We start from the raw sequence: 20209 nt of genomic DNA, 5'->3' as shown, positions 1-20209 counted from the left end.
TTAGTAGCCATATGTGGTGAATGGCTTGGATACTGCATCCTTAGAATGTAAGGAATACATATTAAATACAAGTAGATAAGTATTTTCTTCTTTTTTAGTTAAGAAACCAAATTTGGCTGGGCACAGTGGCTCACGCCTGTTATCCCAACACTTGAGGATCACTTGAGGTCAGGGGTTTGAGACCAGCCTGGACAACATGGTAAAACCCTGCCTCTACTAAAAATATATATATTACAGGTGCATACCACCACACCCTAATGTTTGTATTTCTGTATTTTTAGTAGAGAGAGGGTTTCACCATGTTGGCCCGGCTGGTCTCAAACTCCTGACCTCAGGTGATCCACCCGCCTTGGCCTCCCAAAGTGCTGGGATTACAGGCATGAGCCACCATGCCTGGCCCGCTTCATCTATATTTACAGCTGCTCCCATGGCTTGCATTATTGCCTGAGATCTGCCTCCTGTCAGATCAGCAGCAGCATTAGATTCTCATAGGAGTGTATATCTTATTGTGAACTGTGCCTGTAAGGCGCTCCATATGAGAATCTAATGCCTGATGATCTGTCACTGTCTCCCATCACTCCCACATGGGACTATCTAGTTGTAGGAAAACAAGCTTGCCGGGCGCGGTGGCTCAAGCCTGTAATCCCAGCACTTTGGGAGGCCGAGATGGGCGGATCACAAGGTCAGGAGATCGAGACCATCCTGGCTAACCCGGTGAAACTCCGTCTCTACTAAAAAAATACAAAAAACTAGCGGGGCGAGGTGGCGGGCGCCTGTAGTCCCAGCTACTCGGGAGGCTGAGGCAGGAGAATGGCATAAACCCAGGAGGTGGAGCTTGCAGTGAGCTGAGATCCGGCAACTGCACTCCAGCCTGGGCCACAAAGCGAGACTCCGAATAAAAAAAAAAAATAAAAAAAAAAAAACAAGCTCAGGGCTCCACTGATTCTACATTATAGTGAGTTGTATAATTATTTCATTATGTATTACAATGTAATAATAATAGAAATACAGTGCACAATAAATGTAATGTTTTTGAATCATCCTGAATCTACCTCCCCTGCAACCCTTTCCACGGAAAAATTGTCTACCACGATCCCGGTCCCTGGTGCCAAAAAGGTTGGGGTCTGCTGCTTAAATTGATGCGTTTACATTTCTTTCCAGTCAATTCCCGCAACTACTGTTCTGATTTCTAGCAACATAAATTAGTTTTGTCTATTCAGAAAGTTTTGTTTGTCATGGTATAAATGGAATCATACAGTATATACCTCATGCGAAGGAAAAGAGGAAACAAAAATGTTTTGAGATTCATCCATGTTAACTTGTGTATTAGTAATTGGTTTTGGTTTGAGACAGGGTCTCACTTTGTCACCCAGGTTGGAGTGCATTGGTGCAACGTCAGTTCATTGTAGCCTCAAACCTACAGGGCTCAGGTGATCCTCCCACCTCAGCCTCCCGAGCAGCTGGAACTACAGATGTGCAGCACCATGTCTAGCCAATTTTTTGTACAGATGGTGTTTCACCATGTTGCCCATGCTCGTCTCAAACTGCTGGACTCAAGCAATCTGCCTGCCTGGACCTCCCAAAGCGTCGGGATTACAGACATGAGCCACTGTGCCCGACCTCATTGGTTCTTCCTTATAGCTGACTAGTATTCCAAAATACAAGTGTAATACAACTTAGTTATCCATTCTTCTACTGACGAATACCTCAGCTATGTCTAGGTTTTGTCTACCAGGAGTAAAGCTACTATAAAATTCTTTTGTGGACAAGTTTCTGTTTCTCTTTATAAACATCTAGGAACAGAATCACCTTAAAATTTCAAAGTCAGAGCATTTATTTAATTCCAGGGCATAGAATGTTTGCGTGAGTGTTATCTCCTTAACTGAATAAAACTTACGGCTTCATACAGCACTGAGTAGTTCAGAAGCTGAAGCAAATTTCTAAAAGTGTCATTATATATACAGTTGGTGCTTGGAATCCACAGGTTCCAAATCTGTAGATTCAACCAACTATAAATAGAAAATATTCTAAAATATAAAAATAAAAAACACTACAACAATTTTTTAAAAATTAAAAACCAACATAGTATGATAACTGTTTATACAGCATATACAGTACACTAGGTATTATAAGTACTCTAAAGATGACTTAAAGTATATGAAAGAAGGCTGGGCGCAGTGGCTCACGCCTGTAATCTCAGCACTTTGGGAGGCCAAGATGGGTGGATCACTTGAGGCCAGGAGTTCAATACCAGCCTGGTCAATGTGGTGAAAGCCTGTCTCTACTAATAATACAAAAATTAGCCAGGCATGGTGGCACACACCCGTAATCCCAGCTACTTGGAAAGCTGAAGCAGGAGAATTGCTGGAACCCAGGAGGCGGAGGTTGCAGTGAGCCAAGATTGAGCCACTGCACTCCATCCTGCATGACAAGAGCGAAACTATGTCTCAAAAAAAAAATAAAATAAAAATAAGTAAAGTATATGAGAGGATGTGCATAGGTTATGTGCAATTACTACACCATTTTATATAAGAAATTTTATATCTGAGGACTGTGGTAACTGTCGGGGGCCCTGGAACCAATCCCTCAAGGATACCAAAGGATGACTATGTAACTTTATTCATCCATTATATCTCTAAGTTCATCCAAATCTTACCACTAAACTAGTTAGCTGATTTCTGAGACATTTTCCTAATTTGGGGCCACATTTTTATTTCAATTGTGAGAATATTTTTCTGAAAACTACCATGATTTAATATAGAATCTCACAACTTCTTTAATTATTATCTGCCTTCTAAAACCATACTTGATAACTTGGTTAGAATGAAAGTTTTTGTACATAAACAAAAATACTCAAGGGGCTATGAACCCATATCATAAAAAGTGGCCATTGGAAAAGTCATGCTAATTTACTGCATATCAGTTATGCTGGAAACAGAAAATGGGGCTTTGCATTGGTGTCTTGGGTATTATTCAGCCCAAGGGGTCAAATATAATAGTCCATAAAAGCTAAACTATACACTAGTCACATTTTCAATAACCCAAGAGTTCAGGTCAGAAATAGATGAAATCTCGAAGAATTCCACAATCTTAAAACACAGTGCTCAGGCTCCTTATATAGAAGACAGCTGGCTCCTGCCACAGAACTGCCCTTTAACACACCCAACTGCATTGTGAGCTTTGCCAAGGCACAGAGGGGTGCCAGTACAGTTCTTTTGTCCTCCCCTTCACCATTTGTGTCCACATTACCATTGCTACTGTCTGGCATAGCAGTCCTTTTTATAAATCTACCCTAAGGCTCCTTCCATCTTGTACTGTTTCCTTTCTCCCTCCCATCTGCTCCATAAGAAAAAAATATATATATATATGCCACAGAGATCCACCATTTGCCTCCTTTATCATGGCGAAGGCATTCCCTACTAGAGCCCTTACAGCTAGCCTTTCACACACGTAATACAAGCAGGTAGTATTGTTTCTCCTACAGAAAATCATCAATCCTCCTATGACATATACAGAAATAAAACAGCTGTGCCATAGAAGGTACAAAACTCTTGAGATGAAATCCCACACCCTGTATGCACACTTTTCTTTAGTAGCATTTCTCAAAATTAAAGTTTTTTTTTTTTTGTTTGTTTTTTTTTGGGGTAGATCTGGCTCTATGGCCCAGGCTGCAGTGCAGTGGCGGATCTCAGCTCACTTGGCTCCGCCAGGTTTAAATGTTCTCCTGCCTCAGCCCCTCAGATGGCTGGGACTACAGAGCATGATACCCTCGCCGGCTAGTTTTGTACTTTTTAGTAGAGAAGGGGTTTCACTGTGTTAGCCAGGATGGTCTCGGCCTCCCAAAGTGCTGGGATTACAGGCTTGAGCCACCGCGCCCGGCGAAGGTAAAGTTAAATTACACAACTCTGCAGATGTTTAACCATTATAAGACAATATACTACTTTTTAAAAATTTTTTAATTTTTTAATTTTTTTGAGACGGAGTCGCGCTCTGTCGCCCAGGCAGGAGTTCAGTGGCGCGATCTCGGCTCACTGCAAGCTCCGCCTTCCGGGTTCACGCCATTCTCCTGCCTCAGCCTCCTGAGTAGCTGGGACTATAGGCGCCTGCCACCTTGCCCGGCTTTTTTTGTATTTTTAGTAGAGATGGGGTTTCACCCTGTTAGCCTGGATGGTCTTGATCGCCTGACCTCGTGATCCGCCCACCTCGGCCTCCCAAAGTGCTGCGATTACAGGCGTGAGCCACCGCGCCTGGCCTATACTACTTTTTGTGTGTGTGTGAGACAGAGTCTCAGTCTGTCCCCCAGGGCTGGCATATAGTGGCATGATTTCGGCTCACTGCAACCTCTGCCTTCTGGGTTCAAGCAGTTCTCCTGCCTCAGCCTCCTGAGTAGCTGAGACTGCAGGTGTGCGCCACCATGCCCAGCTAACTTTTTTTGTATTTTTAGTAGAGACAGGGTTTTGCCACGTTGGCCAGGCTGGTCTTGAACTCTTGACCTCAGACGATTTGCCCGCCTTGGCCTCCCAAAGTGCTGGGATTACAGGCGTGAGCCACCGCACCTGGCAGAAACAATATACTTCTTAAATTGCACACATAAATAGAGCAATCCTAAAATTAGTACTCATTAAGCCGGGTGGGTGGCTCATACCCGTAATGCCAGCACTTTGGGAAGCTGAGGCGGATGGATCTCCTGAGGTCAGGAGTTTGAGACTAGCCTGATTGACATGGTGAAACCCCATCTCTATTAAAAATATAAAAAAATTAGCCCGGCGTGGTGGTGTATGCCTGTAATTCCAGCTAGTTGGGAGGCTGAGGCAAGAGAACTGCTTGCACTTGGGAGGCAGAGGTTGCAGTGAGCCAAGATACGCCATTGCACTCCAGCCTGGGGTACAAGGGCAAAATCCATCTCAAAAAAAAAAAAAAAAAAAGATTAGTATTCATTCAAGTAAACCTGTAAAAATTAAATCAAGTTTAAAAAACTGTTTCAAATGTCTTCTTCATTAAGGATTCCCTTTAAATGTGTATAACCATACTTACTGCAGCATTATTTGTAACAGCAAAAACTGAAAACATTATAAACAGCTCAATAAAAAGCAATGTTAGACAAATTAGATCATATCCACAAAATACAACTCTAGGCACCCATGAGAAAGAGTGAAACAAAGGTTTATGCTGATATGGGAATAAAGTAAGGTACAGAGCAGTGTACAGACTACAAAATTACTGGTAAAGGCCAGATGTGGTGGCTCACGCCTATAATCCCAGCACTATGGGAGGCTGAAGCGGGCAGATCACTTGAGCTCAGGAGTTTGAGACCAGCCAGACCAACATGGTGACACCCCGTCTCTACCAAAAATACAAAAATTAGCCGGGTGTGGTGGCACATGCCTGTAATCTCAGCTACTCAGGAGGCTGAGGCTGAGATCCTGCCATTGCAGTCCAGCCTGGGCAATACAGCGAGACTCGGTCTCAGAACAACAGCAACAACAATGACAACACACAAAAACAAAACAAAAAGCTATACCACATAAAAAGAAGTTCATGGCTGGGCGCAGTAGCTCATGCCTGTAATCCCAGCACTTTGGGAGGCCAGAGCGGTGGATTGCGAGGTCAAGAGACCATCCTGGCCAACATGACGAAACCCCGTCTCTACTAAAAATACAAAAATTAGTTGGGCGTGGTGGTGCGTATCTGTAGTCCTAGCTACTCGGGAAGCTGAGGCAGGAGAATGGCGTGAACCTGGGAGGGGGAGCGTGCAGTGAGCCGAAATCACTCTTTTACCCCCAGCCTGGCGAAAAAAAAAAAAAAAGTACCTACAACACACACAAATATCAAAACAAGTAGGTGATGAAAAAGTAATTTTTTTAAAAAAAGAAAATATGAAATATTGTGGTAAAGAACCTGGATCATTTATACATCCCTAGTGGAAATGTAAAATGGTACAGTCACTGTGTTAAAAGAGTTTGGCAGTTTCGTTTCTTTTTCTTTCTTTCTTTTCTTTTTTCTTTTTTTTTTTTGAGACGGAGTCTTGCTCTGTTGCCCAGGCTGGAGTGCAGTGGCGCAATTTCAGCTCACCACAACCTCTGCCTCCAGGGTTCAAACGGTTCTCCTGCCTCAGCCTCCAGAGTAGCTGGGACTACAGGTGCACGCCACCATGCCCGGCTAATTTTTGTATTTTTAGTAGAGATGGGATTTCACTATGTTGGCCAGGCTGGTCTTGATCTCCTGACCTCGTGATCTGCTCACCTCGGCCTCCCAAAGTGCTGGGATTACAGGCGTGAGCCATCACTCCTGGTCACAAAATTTTTTAAAATTTTTAAGAAATTGAATGTAATGAAAATATTGTAAAACAAACAAAAAAAGTTCTGTATCTTGACTGTATCAATGTCAATATCCTGACTGTGATACTGTACTAAAGTTCTTGTTTTGTTTTGAGACGGAGTCTGTCGCCCAGGCTGGAGTGCAGTGGCACAATCTTGGCTCACTGAAACCTCCCTCCACTTCCCCAGTTGAAGCAATTCTCCTGCTTCAGCCTCCCGAGTAGCTGGGACTACAGGCGTGCACCACCACACCTGGCTAATTTTTGTATTTTTAGTAGAGATTGGGTTTCACCATATTGGTCAGGCTGGTCTTGAACTCCTGACCTCATGATCCACCCACCATGGCCTCCCAAAGTGCTGGGATTATAGGCATGAGCCACCATGCCCATCAAGTACTAAAGTTCTGTAAGAAGTTACCTTTGGGGAAACTGGGTAAAAGGGTAGATTAGGTCTCTATATTATTTTTATTTTTAGAGACAGAGCCTCGATCTGCCATCCATGCTGGAGTTTGGTGGTATAATCACAGCTTACTGCAGTCATGACCTCCAGGGCTTAAAGTGATCCTCCTACCTCAGCCTCCCAGCTACCTGGAACCACAGGCATACAACATCATGCCCAGATACTTTTTTTTCTTTTTTCCTTTCTTTTTTGAGATGGAGTTTCGCTCTTGTTGCCCAGGCTGGAGTGCAATGGTATGGTCTTGGCTCACTGCAACCTCTGCCTACCGGGCTCAAGCGATTCTCCTCCCTCAGCCTCCCAGGTAGCTAGAATTACAGGCACCTGCCACCACGCCCGGTCAACTTTTGTATTTTTAGTAGAGATGGGGTTTCACTGTGTTGGCCAGGCTGGTCTCGAACTCCTGACCTCAGCTGATCCACCTGCCTCAGCATCTCACCAATGTGCTGGGATAACAGGCGTGAACCACCACACCCAGCCTAGTTTTTTGATTTTTTTAGAGACAGAGTCTTACTATGTCGCCCAGGCTTCTGTATTGCTTTTTAGACTATATGTGAATCTACAATAGACTATGTGTGAATCTACAATCGTCTCTAAATGAAGTTTAATTTTTAAAAAAAGACACCATGGAGTCAAATAAACAAATAAAACATAACTAATTATTTGTGGAATGAAGTCACAGCAGGCTTAAAGGGAACTGTGTAGAAAAGGACCATCTAAAAATCAGTGACCAGCATAAGAAGCTAAAAAAAGAGCAAAATAAACTCAGAGTTAGTAGAAAAATAAAATAAAGAGCAGAAATGAAATAGAAAACAGAAAATGAAGTACAAGTCTATTCTCTGAAAACATCAATCCAATATGTAAATCGCTAGTGGAATTGCTTAGGAAAGAAGACAAAACGAGAGATCCCACAAATATCACATATGAAAATTGGCTGGGCGCAGTGGCTCATGACTATAATCCCAGAACTCTGGGAGGCTGAGGCGGGTGGATCACCTGAGGTCAGGAGCTTGAGACCAGCCTGGCCAACAACATGGTAAAACTCCGTCTCTACTAAAAATACAAAAATTTAGGCAGGCGTGCTGGCAGGCACCTGTAATTCCAGCTACTTGGGAAGCTGAGGCAGGAGAATCGCTTGAACCCAGTAGGCAGACGTTGCAGTGAGCCGAGATCACACCACTGCACTCCAGCCTGGGACAAAGTGAAACTCCATCTCAAAAAAAAAAAAAAAGAAAAGAAAAAAAGAAAGAAAATAGAGGTATAACTGCAGATTCTACAGACATTAAAAAGGTAAAACAACATTACGAACAATGTTAGTCCAATAAATATGACAACTTGGAAAATTCCTTGAAAAGTAAAACTTAACCAAACTGAGATAAGATGAAATACAGGCCAGGCGCGTGGCCTGTAATCCCCGAACCTTGGCAGGCCAAGGTGGGCAGATCACAAGGTCAGGAGATCAAGACCATCCTGGCTAACATGGTGAAACCCCATCTCTACTAAAAATACAAAAAATTAGCCAGGCGTGGTGGCGGGCACCTGTAGTCCCAGCTACTTGGGAGGCTGAGGCAGGAGAATGGTGTGAACCCAGGAGGCGGAGCTTGCAGTGAGCCGAGATTGTGCCACTGCACTCCAGTCTGGGCGACAGGGCGAGACTCCATCTCAAAAAAAAAGATGAAATACAAAATCTGAAAAAAGTGTTCTGTTGAACAAGTTGAATTCATTATCAAAAATTTTCCAGCAAGGAATATCCTAGGCTGGATGGTTTCACTGGTGAATTCTATCAAATACTTAGGGAAGAAGTAATACCTGTCCTTTTTATTAGTTCAGGGGTACATGTGCAGGTTTGTTATACAGTAAACTTATGTCATGGGGGTTTGTTGTACAGATTATTTCATGACCCAGGTACTAAGCCTAGTACCCAATAGTTATTTTTTCTGATCCTCTCTCACCCTCCACCCTCCAGGAGGCCCCAGTGCCCGTTGTTCCCCTCTTCGTGTCCATGAGTAACACCTATCTTACACAGACTCTTGCAGAAAACAGAGGAAGATGAAGTACTTCTCAACTCATTTATATGGTCAGCATAATCCTGAAACCAAATCTGACAAAATAATTTCAAGGAAAGAAAAGTATGGACCAATCTTCCTCATGAATATAGAAGCACTTATTCCCAATGAAGTATTAACAAATCAAATCTAAAAATTTATACAAAAGAAAATACATTCTGACCAAGCAGGGTTTATCACAAGATTGAAAGATTAGTTTAATATTTGATCAGTGTAATTCATCATATTAACAGTATAAACAAGATAAAAAAGAATGTGTTCATTTTTTTTTTTGAGATGGAGTTGCTCAGGCTAGAGTGCAGTGACACACTCACTGCAACCTCTGCCTCCCGGGTTCAAGCAATTCTATTGCCTTGGCCTCCCAAGTAACTGGGATTACAGGTGCCCGCCACTGTGCCCAGCTAATTTTTGTATTTTTAGTACAGACAGGGTTTCACTATCTTGGCCAGGCTGGTTTTGAACTCCTGACCTAGTGATTCACCAGCCTGGGCCTCCCAAAGTGCTGGGATTACAGGTGTGAGCCACTATGCCCAGCCATGAATGTGTTCATTTCAATAGATGCAATGCTAATTTTGTTTAGATACTCACTTTAAGTTTTCTAATTCCTGTTTTCTCAGTGGAGAAGAAGGTGGAGCTGGAATGAATTTATCTCCATCATGGCTTTTACTGCTAAAATAGAGGTAAGAGTCTTAATTATGAAGAGCAACAAATAAAAAATTAAATGTAAAATTTTGTTTCCCCATCCTTACTCCCAACTTTTCTTTTTCTTTTTTCGAGACAGTTTTGCTCTTGTTGCTCAGGTTGGAGTGCAATTGCACGATCTCGGCTCACTGCAACTTCTGCCTCCCGGGTTCGAGTGATTCTCTTGCCTCAGCCTCCCGAGTAGCTGGGATTACAGGCATGCACCACCACACCCAGCTAATTTTTTGTATTTTAAGTAGAAACGGTGTTTCACCATGTTAGCCAGGCTGGTCTTGAACTCCTGAACTCAGGTGACCCGCCTACCTTGGCCTCCCAAAGTGCTGGGATTTACAGGGATGACCCACCTCACCCTGCCTCCCATGTAACTTTTTACAACAAAAGTGTAAAAGAGTTAAACAATGGAAATGCTTAGTAATTTGGTAACACTAACATGTTAAAGCTATATTGGGCCCGGCGCTGTGGCTCAAGCCTGTAATCCCAGCACTTTGGGAGGCCGAGACGGGCGGATCACGAGGTCAGGAGATCGAGACCATCCTGGCTAACATGGTGAAACCCCGTCTCTACTAAAAAAATACAAAAAAACTAGCTGGGCGAGGTGGTGGGTGCCTGTAGTCCCAGCTACTCGGGAGGCTGAGGCAGGAGAATGGCGTGAACTCGGGAGGCGGAGCTTGCAGTGAGCTGAGTTTCTTCCACCGCACTCCAACACTGCTTTAAAAAATCTCTAACTGAAAACAGTATCTTTACTACATAAAGGAAATAACTCAAAACTTTCACACATTTCTCATTATTCTAATTCCCCTGACCCCTCCCACCCCCGCCTTTTCTTGAGACTGGGTTTTTGAGACTCTGTTGCCCAGGCTGGAGTGCAGTGTGGCATGATCACAGCTCACTGCAGCTTCAAACTCCTGGGCTCAGGCAATCCTCCTACGTCAGCTTCCCAAGTAGCTGGGACTAATGGTGCCCGGCTCCACACTCAGCTAATTTTTTTATTTCTTGTAGAGATGGGGTCTCGTTATGTTGGACAGGCTGGCTTCGAACTCCTAGCCTCAAGCAATCCTTCAGCCTTGGTCTCCCTTAGCACTGGGATTACAGGTGTAAGCCATCATGCCCAGCCTAAATTTTTTATAGTAAACATGTATCGACTGCTATTATAATCAAGAAAAAACGCTGGGATGTGAGACGTAAGTTTAAAGATGCCATGTATAAAAAACAGAATTTCCGGCTGGGTGTAGTGGCTAATGCCTGCAATCTCAGCACTTTGGGAGGCTGAGGAGGGTGGATCACTTGAGGTTACGAGTTCAAGACTGTCCTGGACAATGTGGCAAAACCCTATCTCTACTAAAAATACAAAAATTAGCCGGGCATAGTGGCGCTGTGCCTATAATGTCAGGGGGCTGAGGCAGGAAAATCGCTTGAGCCTGTGAGGCGGAGGTTGCAGTGAGTTGAGATTGTGCCACTGCATTCCAGCCTGGGTGACAGAGGGAGACTCTGTCTCAAAAAAACAAACAAACAAACAAAAAAAAGCAAGCAAGCAAGCAAGCAAGCAGAATTTCCTATATATAAAATGTTATTTGTTTTGTCCTTACAAAGTTCTCCCAATTTCTATAGAGTCACATAATTTTTATTTATTTTAAATTTTTTTTGAAGAGATGGGGTCTTGCTATGCTGCCCAGGTTAGACTTAACTCTTGGCCTCCTCCAGTACCCTGCCCAGATTTGCATAATTTTGAATTTATACTAGAAAACCAGAAACATACAAAAATATTCTGGAGGTTAGTGATTATATTATATTAAGAGGACAGGCAGAATATAATAAGAACTATGAGCAGCTTTAGGAGTTAAGTGTTTATTTTAACAAATTTTTTGTTTTTTTGAGACGGAGTCTCATTCTGTCACCCAGGCTGGAGTGCGGTGGCATGATCTTGGCTCACTGCAACCTCTGCCTCCCGGGTTCAAGTGATTCTCTTGACTCAGCTTCCCTAGTAGCTGGGATTATAGGTGCCCGCCACCAGGCCCAATTTTTGTAGTTTTAGTAGAGACAGGGTTTCACCATGTTGGCCAGGCTGGTCTTGAACTCCTAACCTCAAGTGATCCACCCACCTTGGCCTCCCAAAGTGCTGGGATTACAGGCATGAGCCACCACACCTGGTCAATTTTTTTTTTTTTTTAAAGCTGTCTGACAACAGGACTTCTTACAAATATCCCTGTTGTCAATGAAAAGCTGATACTTCCTTTTTTTTTTTTTTTTGAGATGAAGTCTCACTCTGTCGCCAAAGCTGGAGAGCAGTGGCACAATCTCGGCTCGCTGCAACTTCTGCCTCCTGGGTTCAAGCAATTCTCTTGCCTCAGCCTTTTACAGGCATGAGCCACTGCATCCGGCCAAAACTGCTACTTTCTACTTTCCTTTTTCAAGGATCTCTCCTAACTTAGCCTTCACCTTACTTCTCTCTTCCAGAAAGACTTAGAAACATAAATGCTTTCCTTTCTTGTTACGCAAAACAGAGAATTTCAGAAATTTAGGTTGAAGAATTTAGGAATTTACTTAAAGAACAAAAGGGTTTACTAAAGAAGTCCTGAAAGGATTTTGTCAAGGGAGGTCACAAGGATTAGAATACCTGCAAGTTTCACTGCTTTCGCTGCTCTCTGTGTTCCCACCTAATTGATTACTATTTTTAGCCCCATTTTCCTGCTTTGGATCTTGCTGTTCTTCAGGTAGCAGCAACAAGGCATTTCTGAGACATATGGCTGCAAACTCCATACTGGCTACAGGAATGGCCGAAGACTGCCCATCACTTAAAAGAACAAAACCAAATTAGCTAAGTGGATAAAAGATTTTAAAATAAGGCTTTTTTATTATGAGGAATAAAACCAATCGATAATAAATGAAAGCTATGCCTTTTAATAGGTAGAAATTTTAATATAAGCAGTTGTAAAAGCATGCTAAATAACCCAAATCCTAAGTATAGGTTGCAAATAGTATAAATAATGGGTTGCAAGTATATAAATTACATACACTGTGTCTCTAGGAATGAGACCAAGGAGAGACAATTTGATGTATATCACAATGTTAATGTTAACATTCTAGAGAAACTGCAGACAAGGGCAACTGTAATGAGGGCAAGGAGCGGTATATTAAGAATGGGATGAAAGGGAAGAAAATAGATTTTCACATTTGAGCCTTACTTTGGTTGATCCTTGCTTTCAAAAATGCCTCTATACACTTTGAAACAGCAACATTACTTTTTGTCTTATAATTTCATTGACACTTTATACAACTTTCTGTTGGTTTGATATGCCCAAATAGAATCTTTATTAGGGAAAAACAAAATTTTGAAAAGTAGTAACAACTTTGAAATTGCTTTAAAACTTCGAAATGCTTTATCATAATAGTTTTAAAAAATATTCCTGCATCATAGTTTAACTAAATTAAGACTAAATTATCGTGTATCAGATATTTTCTATACTTTGGAAACACTTTTAAATGGCAGAGAACAATTTTGTTCTTTGACAAAAACAAATGAAGGCAGTTAATTATTTGCAAAGTTTGCCACTTCACAAATAATGGCAATTCCAAATTGTCAAACGAACGTTATACATGTGACAGCTTCTATACTGCTTTGGTTGCTTTATGTTTTCATACACCTTTTTTCTTCCAATAGTAAGAATTCACTTTCATGTATTTTCAGTCCTAGGGAACTATAAGAAAATACCTAAATGAAAAGTATGATAACCAAAACTACATAAAAAGGAGATACCAAGATGCCCTCTTCTGGACATTCTTAATAATGGCACTGAACAGACTAGGGTTTCCTAGGCCATCAATAATTACAGTACCCATGGATGTAATAAACCAAAATCACGTTAGATAACATTCACTATGGACCTATACATGAGGGTCTGTTTGTTGAAATAGCAATAAACCTAGTTACAAAGTGGGTACTCCTATGCAATGATAAATCCTAAGCATACTTTTATATATAAGTAACATTATGTAAACTAGTATTAAATATATATACTTTTTCTTTGCAAAATACTTACTTATAAACAGTATTCTGTATAGACTGTGATGCCAAAACTATTTTACGATGATAGCCTTGACCAACAATAGACTGTACAATTCCTTTTTTGCTGGGAAGGCCTTTAGTTTCTTGTTCAGAGGTCTACAAAATACAAATAATTTCCAGTAAATTCTAAGGAATTGTAAGATGTGGTATAAAAAATGGGGGAATACCTCTCACAATTACTCTAAATTTAAGAAAGTTCTTAAAATCAACGAGGACTTTTTTTGGTGATAATGGAAACATGTTTGGTATTAGTGGAAAAAGTACATAAGGCTGAAAATCTGGGATATATGCTACATTTTGTTTACATGAGATTGGAGAAAATTCTAAGAACAAAATCCAATTCAATTATGTCCCAAAAATTTATTCAGAATTATTTACTTAGAATATTCTATACCTCCAGTGCCATGCTACATATTACAGGTACTTTGACATCAGAGTAAGGAAAATGAGAGCCTAAAATACAGTGTAAAAGAAAAGTGAAGCAGCTCCACTTCCTAAAACACAGATCATTTCCTTCTTAATTCAAAGTATTAATTACATTGTCAACAATATATAAACTTTAATAAGCTGTATATGGTAAAAATTTACATGGACACAATACTTGCCTTTTAGGACATTAAAATCCCCAAACCAAATGAATAAATATTAAACTGAAAAAAATAAAAGCTACTTACACATACATAGTTACTTTAGGATATCTGATTAAGATATATTATCTCACGACAGAGCTCATAGTGATAATTTCATTTATCACCCCCCTTCATTCTAAGTCTCTAATTTGGTTGGGTGCAGTGGCTCATGCCTGTAATCCCAGCCCTTTGGGAGGCTGAGGCAGGAGGATCACTTGAAACCAGGAGTTCCAGACCAGCCTGGGCAACATAGTAAGACCCTGTATCTACCTTTTTTTTTCTCTTTTCTTTTTTTTTTTTTTTTTTTTTAAAGACAAGGTCTGGCTCTGTTGCCCAGGATGGAGTACAATGGCATGATCTCGGCTCACTGCAATTTCTACCTCCTGGGCTCAAGTGATCCTCCTGCTTCAGCTTCCCAAGTAGCTGGGACTACAGGTACAGGTGCGTGCCACCATGACCAGCTAATTTTTCTATTTATTTTTTTAGAGGCAAGGTTTTGCCAAGTTGCTGAGGCTGGAAATTTTTTTTTTTCTTTTTTTTTTAGACAGAGTCTCACTCTGTCGCCCAGGGTTGGGTGCAGTGGTGTAGTCTCGGTTCACTGCAACCTCCACCTCCTGGGTTCAAGTGATTCTCTTGCCTCAGCCTCCCGAGTAGCTAGGATTACGGGCGCCTGTCACCACACCCGGCTAATTTTTGTATTTTAGTAGAGACAGGGTTTCACCATGTTGGCCAGGTTGGTCTCAAACTCCTGACCTCAAGTGATCCACCCGCCTCGGCCTCCCAAAGTACTGAGATTACAGGTATGAGCTACCACGTCCAGCCAGGAAAAATCTTTTATTATTATTATTATTATTATTATTATTGAGACGGAGTATCACTCTGTTGCCCAGGCAGGAGTGCAGTGGCACAATCTCGGCTCACTGCAACCTCCATTTCCCAGGTTCAAGCAATTCTGCTGCCTCAGCCTCCCGAGTAGCTGGGACTACAGGCGTGCACCACTGTGCCCAGCTAATTTTTGTATTTTTTTTAGAGTTGTTGGCCGTGTTGGCCACGCTGGTCTTGAACTCCTGACCTTGTGATCCACCCGCCTCGGCCTCCCAAAGTGTTGGGATTACAGGCGTGAGCCACTGTGCCTGGCCCGAAATTTTTTTTTTTTTTTTTTTTTTTAGAGAGTCTTGCTCTGTCGCCCAGGCTGGAGTGCAGTGGCACAATCTTGGCTCACTGCAAGCTCCGCCTCCTGGATTCACGCCATCCTCCTGTGTCAGCCTCCCGAGTAGCTGGAACTACAGGCGCTCGCCACCACGCCCGGCTATTTTTTTGTATATTTAGTAGAGATGGGGTTTCACCGTGTTAGCCAGGATGGTCTGGATCTCCTGATCTCATGATCTGCCCACCTTGGCCTCCCAAAGTGGTGGGATTACAGGCATGAGCCACTGTGCCCGGCCCCGAAAAACCTTTTTAATTTTTTTTTTTTTTTTGAGGAGTCTCATTCTATCACCCAGGCTGGAGTGCAGTGGTGTTATCTTGGCTTACTGCAACCTCTGCCTCCCGGGTTCAAGCAATTCTCCTGCCTCAGCCTCCCAAGTAGCTAGGACTACAGGTGGGTGCCACCACATCCAACTAATTTTTTGTATTTTTAGTAGAGACGGGGTTTCACCATGTTAGCCAGGATGGTCTTGATCTCCTGACCTCCTGATCCACCCACCTCAGCCTCCCAAAGTGCTGGGATTACAGGCATGAACCACCACTCCAGGCCAAATCTCTTTTAATTTAAAAAATAAAACTAAGATGGGCAAGGTGGCTCACACCTGTAATCCTAGCACTTTGGGAGGCTGAGGCAGGTGGATCGCTAGAGCCCAGGAACTTGAGACTAGTGTGGGTAATGTGGTGAAACTCCATCTCTACAAAGAAATACAAAAATTAGCCAGGTGCGGTCATGCATGCCCCAGCTACTAGGGAAGCTGAGGTGGGAAGATCACTTGACACCAAGGAGGTCGAGGCTGCAGTGAGCCATGATCACGCCACTGCACTCTAGCCTGAGTGACAGAGTGAGACCCTGTTTGAAAAATAAAATAAAACAAGTCTCTAATTTACCTGCAGGTGGAATCCCAAGTAGTTATCTTTTTTTTTTTTTTTTTTTCTTTGAGACGGAGTCCCGCTCTGTTGCCCAGGCTGGAGTGCAGTGGCCGGATCTCAACTCACTGCAAGCTCTGCCTCCCAGGTTCACGCCATTCTCCTGCCTCAGCCTCCCGAGTAGCTGGGACTACAGGTGCCCGCCACCATGCCCGGTTAGCTTTTTGTATTTTTTAGTAGAGACGGGGTTTCACCGAGTTAGCCAGGATGGTCTCGATCTCCTGACCTCGTGATCCGCCCGTCTCGGCCTCCCAAAGTGCTGGGATTACAGGCTTGAGCCACCACGCCCGGCCTCCAAGTAGTTATCTTATAATGACATCCAAATTATCACATACCAGAACAAACTGGAGTCAGTCAATATGAATTTGCAAAACTAATCTCTGCCCTGCAAAGTCTTTTCTCTAAACACAAATGTTTCTGTACTGTTACTTATTGCTTCTGAATGTAACTTACTATAGTCGCACTTTCATACATGACTTTTAATAAAGAACATACTACACAGTGCTAAAAAATACAATAAAACTGCTCTGATCAAAACTAGTTGTGTATAGAGAATGCCATGCAATGTTAATGAAAAAGTGGATATTTTAAACTATTATTGTGAGGACTTCCATTCTGACTTATTTTCCTAGTCGTGGTGATAAATTTACATTGATTCATCTATATTCTCTTGTCTTATTGCTAAGGCCACTTATTGCTAACTGATCCAAATGGCCAGATCTGAAGATGTAACAGATGAAAACAAACTGGCCCATGGTAGAATGTTCAGAACTAAAAAACGTACAATAATCCATACCTTCAATCACCGATAGCCGGAAAGTGTGCCAGATCAGTTTTAAGGTAAAAGGATCATACAAAATTAAAATACTGAGACTATTTTTGTTTAGCAGATCTTTTCCCATATATTATACACTGCCCAGGTAAACACAAGCCTTGCCTCTGCCAAGTCTAAAATAATACGTACCAGATATTCAGGACAAAATGTCCTCCTTAGCATAAACAAGTTAATTTTTTAAAATCCAAAATGAATTTATTTCTGAAGGTACAAACTGCTTTGTTCAGCATACCTCCTGTCCTGACTTAACAAATTTTATGAAATTTTATTTGGAGTTTACAGTTACTCCTGTTGAGATTTGTCCTCTGATTTTATTAGTGTTTTGGGCTTGTTTTTACTGTTTTTTAGGTTACCCTAAAGTTTTTTTTTAGGAGGAAAAGCACAGACAAAGATATTACTGGTGGCAAGTTTCCTATTAGCAGCACAAATTTTGTGTGTTCATGAAGTTATGGCAATCAAAAGTCATCTTTACCATTTTAAAAAAATTACAAATTTACAACTTTTCTAGGAAATAAAAAAAACAGGACTAGCAGCATATTAATATGGAAAATACTTATCCTCCCCTCCCGCTCCTTCTCCTCTAGGGGGAGGCGGGGAGACCTCGTAAGCTCAATGGCTTCTGTAGAACAAACACAATCCCAAAAGTACTATTTCTAAAACCAGTTAATTTAAAAAGAAAATATTAAACTTTACAAAATCAGGGAGTTACTTTTTTCTTTTCCCAGAAAAAAGTAACTCCCTGGTTTCCAGTAAATACCAAAGAAAGGCCCCCAACACTTAAACTTATAAACAGATTAAAGAGAATAGGCAATTTCTATTTGCTTCTTTTATCTTTAAGAAGTATAAATTCTACCTAGAACTGTTTATTAGTTAAGAATTAACCAATAAGAAAGTTGTCTTGCCGGGCGCGGTGGCTCACGCTTGTAATCCCAGCACTTTGGGAGGCCGAGGCAGGTGGATCACCTGAGGTCGGGAGTTCAAGACCAGCCTGACCAACATGGAGAAACCCCGTCTCTACTAAAAATACAAAATTAGCCGGGGTGGTGGCACATGCCTGTAATCCCAGCTGCTCGGGAGGCTGAGGCAGGAGAATCGCTTGAACCTGGGAGGCGGAGGTTGCGGTGAGCCGAGATCGTGCCATTGCACTCTAGCCTGGGCAAAAAGAGCGAAACTCTGTCTCAAAAAAAAAAAAAAAAAAAAGTAAGTTGTCTTTTAAAAAGCAAACTATAATTAAATAATTAAAGTCTTTGAAAGACAAATCACTCATCTCTTCCTCTATTGGTATACTCAAATCATAAACTACCTAAGTACCATGTATGAAAACTAGCAAACACACTTCTTTAATCCCCTTAGTTCTTGTACTTCTCAGAAACTGCTGTGCAGCAGGAGAGCCTCAACATCACCTATGGCAGGCATGCAAGGTAAAACCTCCAGGTATCATATCTTCCCAATGTTTCACAGCAAGGGCAGGGGGTGGGGTAGCAAATGGAAGATACACACATCTGGTAATTCTGATACAACTCATCTTTCCCCTATCTCCTATTGATCCCTCCCAAATTGAAATTCAAAAAGCTTCCACCAACTGCCATTTGGAGATAATCTAAGCATGGACATCAATGTAAACTGGCCTATTCGCATAGCTACCATGGGCAATCATGTGTCAGAGAGAAACAGCCTCGTGTAATCCATAAACTCTGTATCATTTACTGAAACCAAAGTAAAACCCTCAGGCATTGAAGAAAATGCAGTTCTTTCCACATTGAATTATCAGATCTTTTCCTAATTTATCCAGGCTGCAGCACTGTAGCTAGCTACTTTTTTTTTTTTTTTTTTTTTAGGCCAGGGTGTGAGTCTGGCTCTGTCGCCCAGGCTGGAGTGCAGTGGCGGATCTCGAAACTCCTGCAAGCTCCATGCCTCCCGAGTTCGCCCATTCCTCCTGCCTCAGCCCCTCCCGAGTGGCATTTCTACAGGACTACAGAGAGTGCCCGCCACCTCACCCAGGCCTAATTTTTTTGTATTTTTTTAAGTAGGGGCCAGGTTTCACGGGTTAGCCAGGATGGTCCTCGATCCTCCTGACCTCGTGATCCAGCCCGTCACCGGCCTCCCAGTGCTGGGATTACGGAGGCAGGCCACAGCCCAGTAAACACTATGCCACTTACATGTATGGATGGCATAGCTCCTAGGCCCTGGGCAATGTAGACCACTGTTCCAACATACATGACTTTATCCGCAAGCTAGCTCTTTGAAAATGTTGCCACATATTACTTGCAAAGGAATGAGAATGTTAACAAATGACTTTATACATTTTTATTTTTTTTGAGACAGGGTCTCGCTCTATTGCCTAAGGTGGAGTACAGAGGCTCTATCTGGTCTCACTCCAACCTCCACCTCCCAGGCTCAAACGATCTTCCCACCTCGGCCTCTTGAATAGCTGGGACTACAGGCACTCGGTGCCACACCTAATAATTTTTTGTAGAGATGTAGGTGTCTCACTGTGCTGTCTATTCTGGTCTTGAACTCCTGAGCTCAAGAGATCCACCCACCTCGGCCTCTCAAAGTGCTTGGATTACAGGCATGAGCCATTGCGCCCGGCCAACAAATGACTTTTTGAAACTAAATTTTTTTTCACCAGTGGTTAAGGAAGACTACATATACATTTCACTGAAATCAAAAGAGAAGAATGACCATCATCATTCTCTTTTTAACCTTCACGCCTGTAATCCCAGCACTTTGTAATCCCAGCACTTTGGGAGGCTGAGGTGGGTGGATCGCCTAAGGTCAGAAGTTCAAAACCAGCCTGGGCAACATGTTGAAACCCTGTCTCTACTAAAAATACAAAATTAGCTGGGCATGGTGGCATGTGTATGTAGTCCCAGCTACTCGGGAGGCTGAGGCAGGAGACTCGCTTGAATCCTGGAGGTGGAGGTTGCAGTGAGCTGAGATTGTGCCATTGCACTCCAGCCTGGGCACAAGAGAGAAACTCCGTCTCAAAAAAAAAAAATTAAAAA

The 20209-nt window shown here is 42.3% G+C and overlaps 1 protein-coding gene and 1 pseudogene across 8 annotated transcripts in view; both read right to left on the bottom strand.

Annotated features, from left to right (window-relative positions):
- Positions 1 to 3268, bottom strand: part of LOC116273871 — a 9172-nt pseudogene extending 5904 nt beyond the window's left edge.
- The window catches only part of CNOT10 (CCR4-NOT transcription complex subunit 10), a 98003-nt gene that overhangs the window by 33151 nt on the left and 44643 nt on the right, over positions 1 to 20209 (bottom strand). For 5 of the 8 annotated variants that reach the window (XM_003895222.2, XM_021934938.2, XM_021934939.2 and 2 more), the window contains 3 exons: positions 13579 to 13700; positions 12156 to 12332; positions 9428 to 9508 (listed from right to left, as the gene is read on the bottom strand). In XM_003895222.2, the coding sequence (XP_003895271.1) occupies positions 9428 to 9508; positions 12156 to 12332; positions 13579 to 13700 (380 nt within the window). The remainder of the gene's footprint in view (positions 1 to 9427; positions 9509 to 12155; positions 12333 to 13578; positions 13701 to 20209) is intronic. The other 3 variants (XM_021934937.2, XM_021934935.2, XM_009201858.4) reach the window with 2 other exon arrangements.

Source organism: Papio anubis, chromosome 2, assembly GCF_008728515.1.
Source record: "Papio anubis isolate 15944 chromosome 2, Panubis1.0, whole genome shotgun sequence".
Classification (NCBI taxonomy): Eukaryota; Metazoa; Chordata; class Mammalia; order Primates; family Cercopithecidae; genus Papio; species Papio anubis.
Note: the sequence above shows the minus strand (reverse complement) of the source record. Positions and strands in the feature narration are given on the sequence as shown.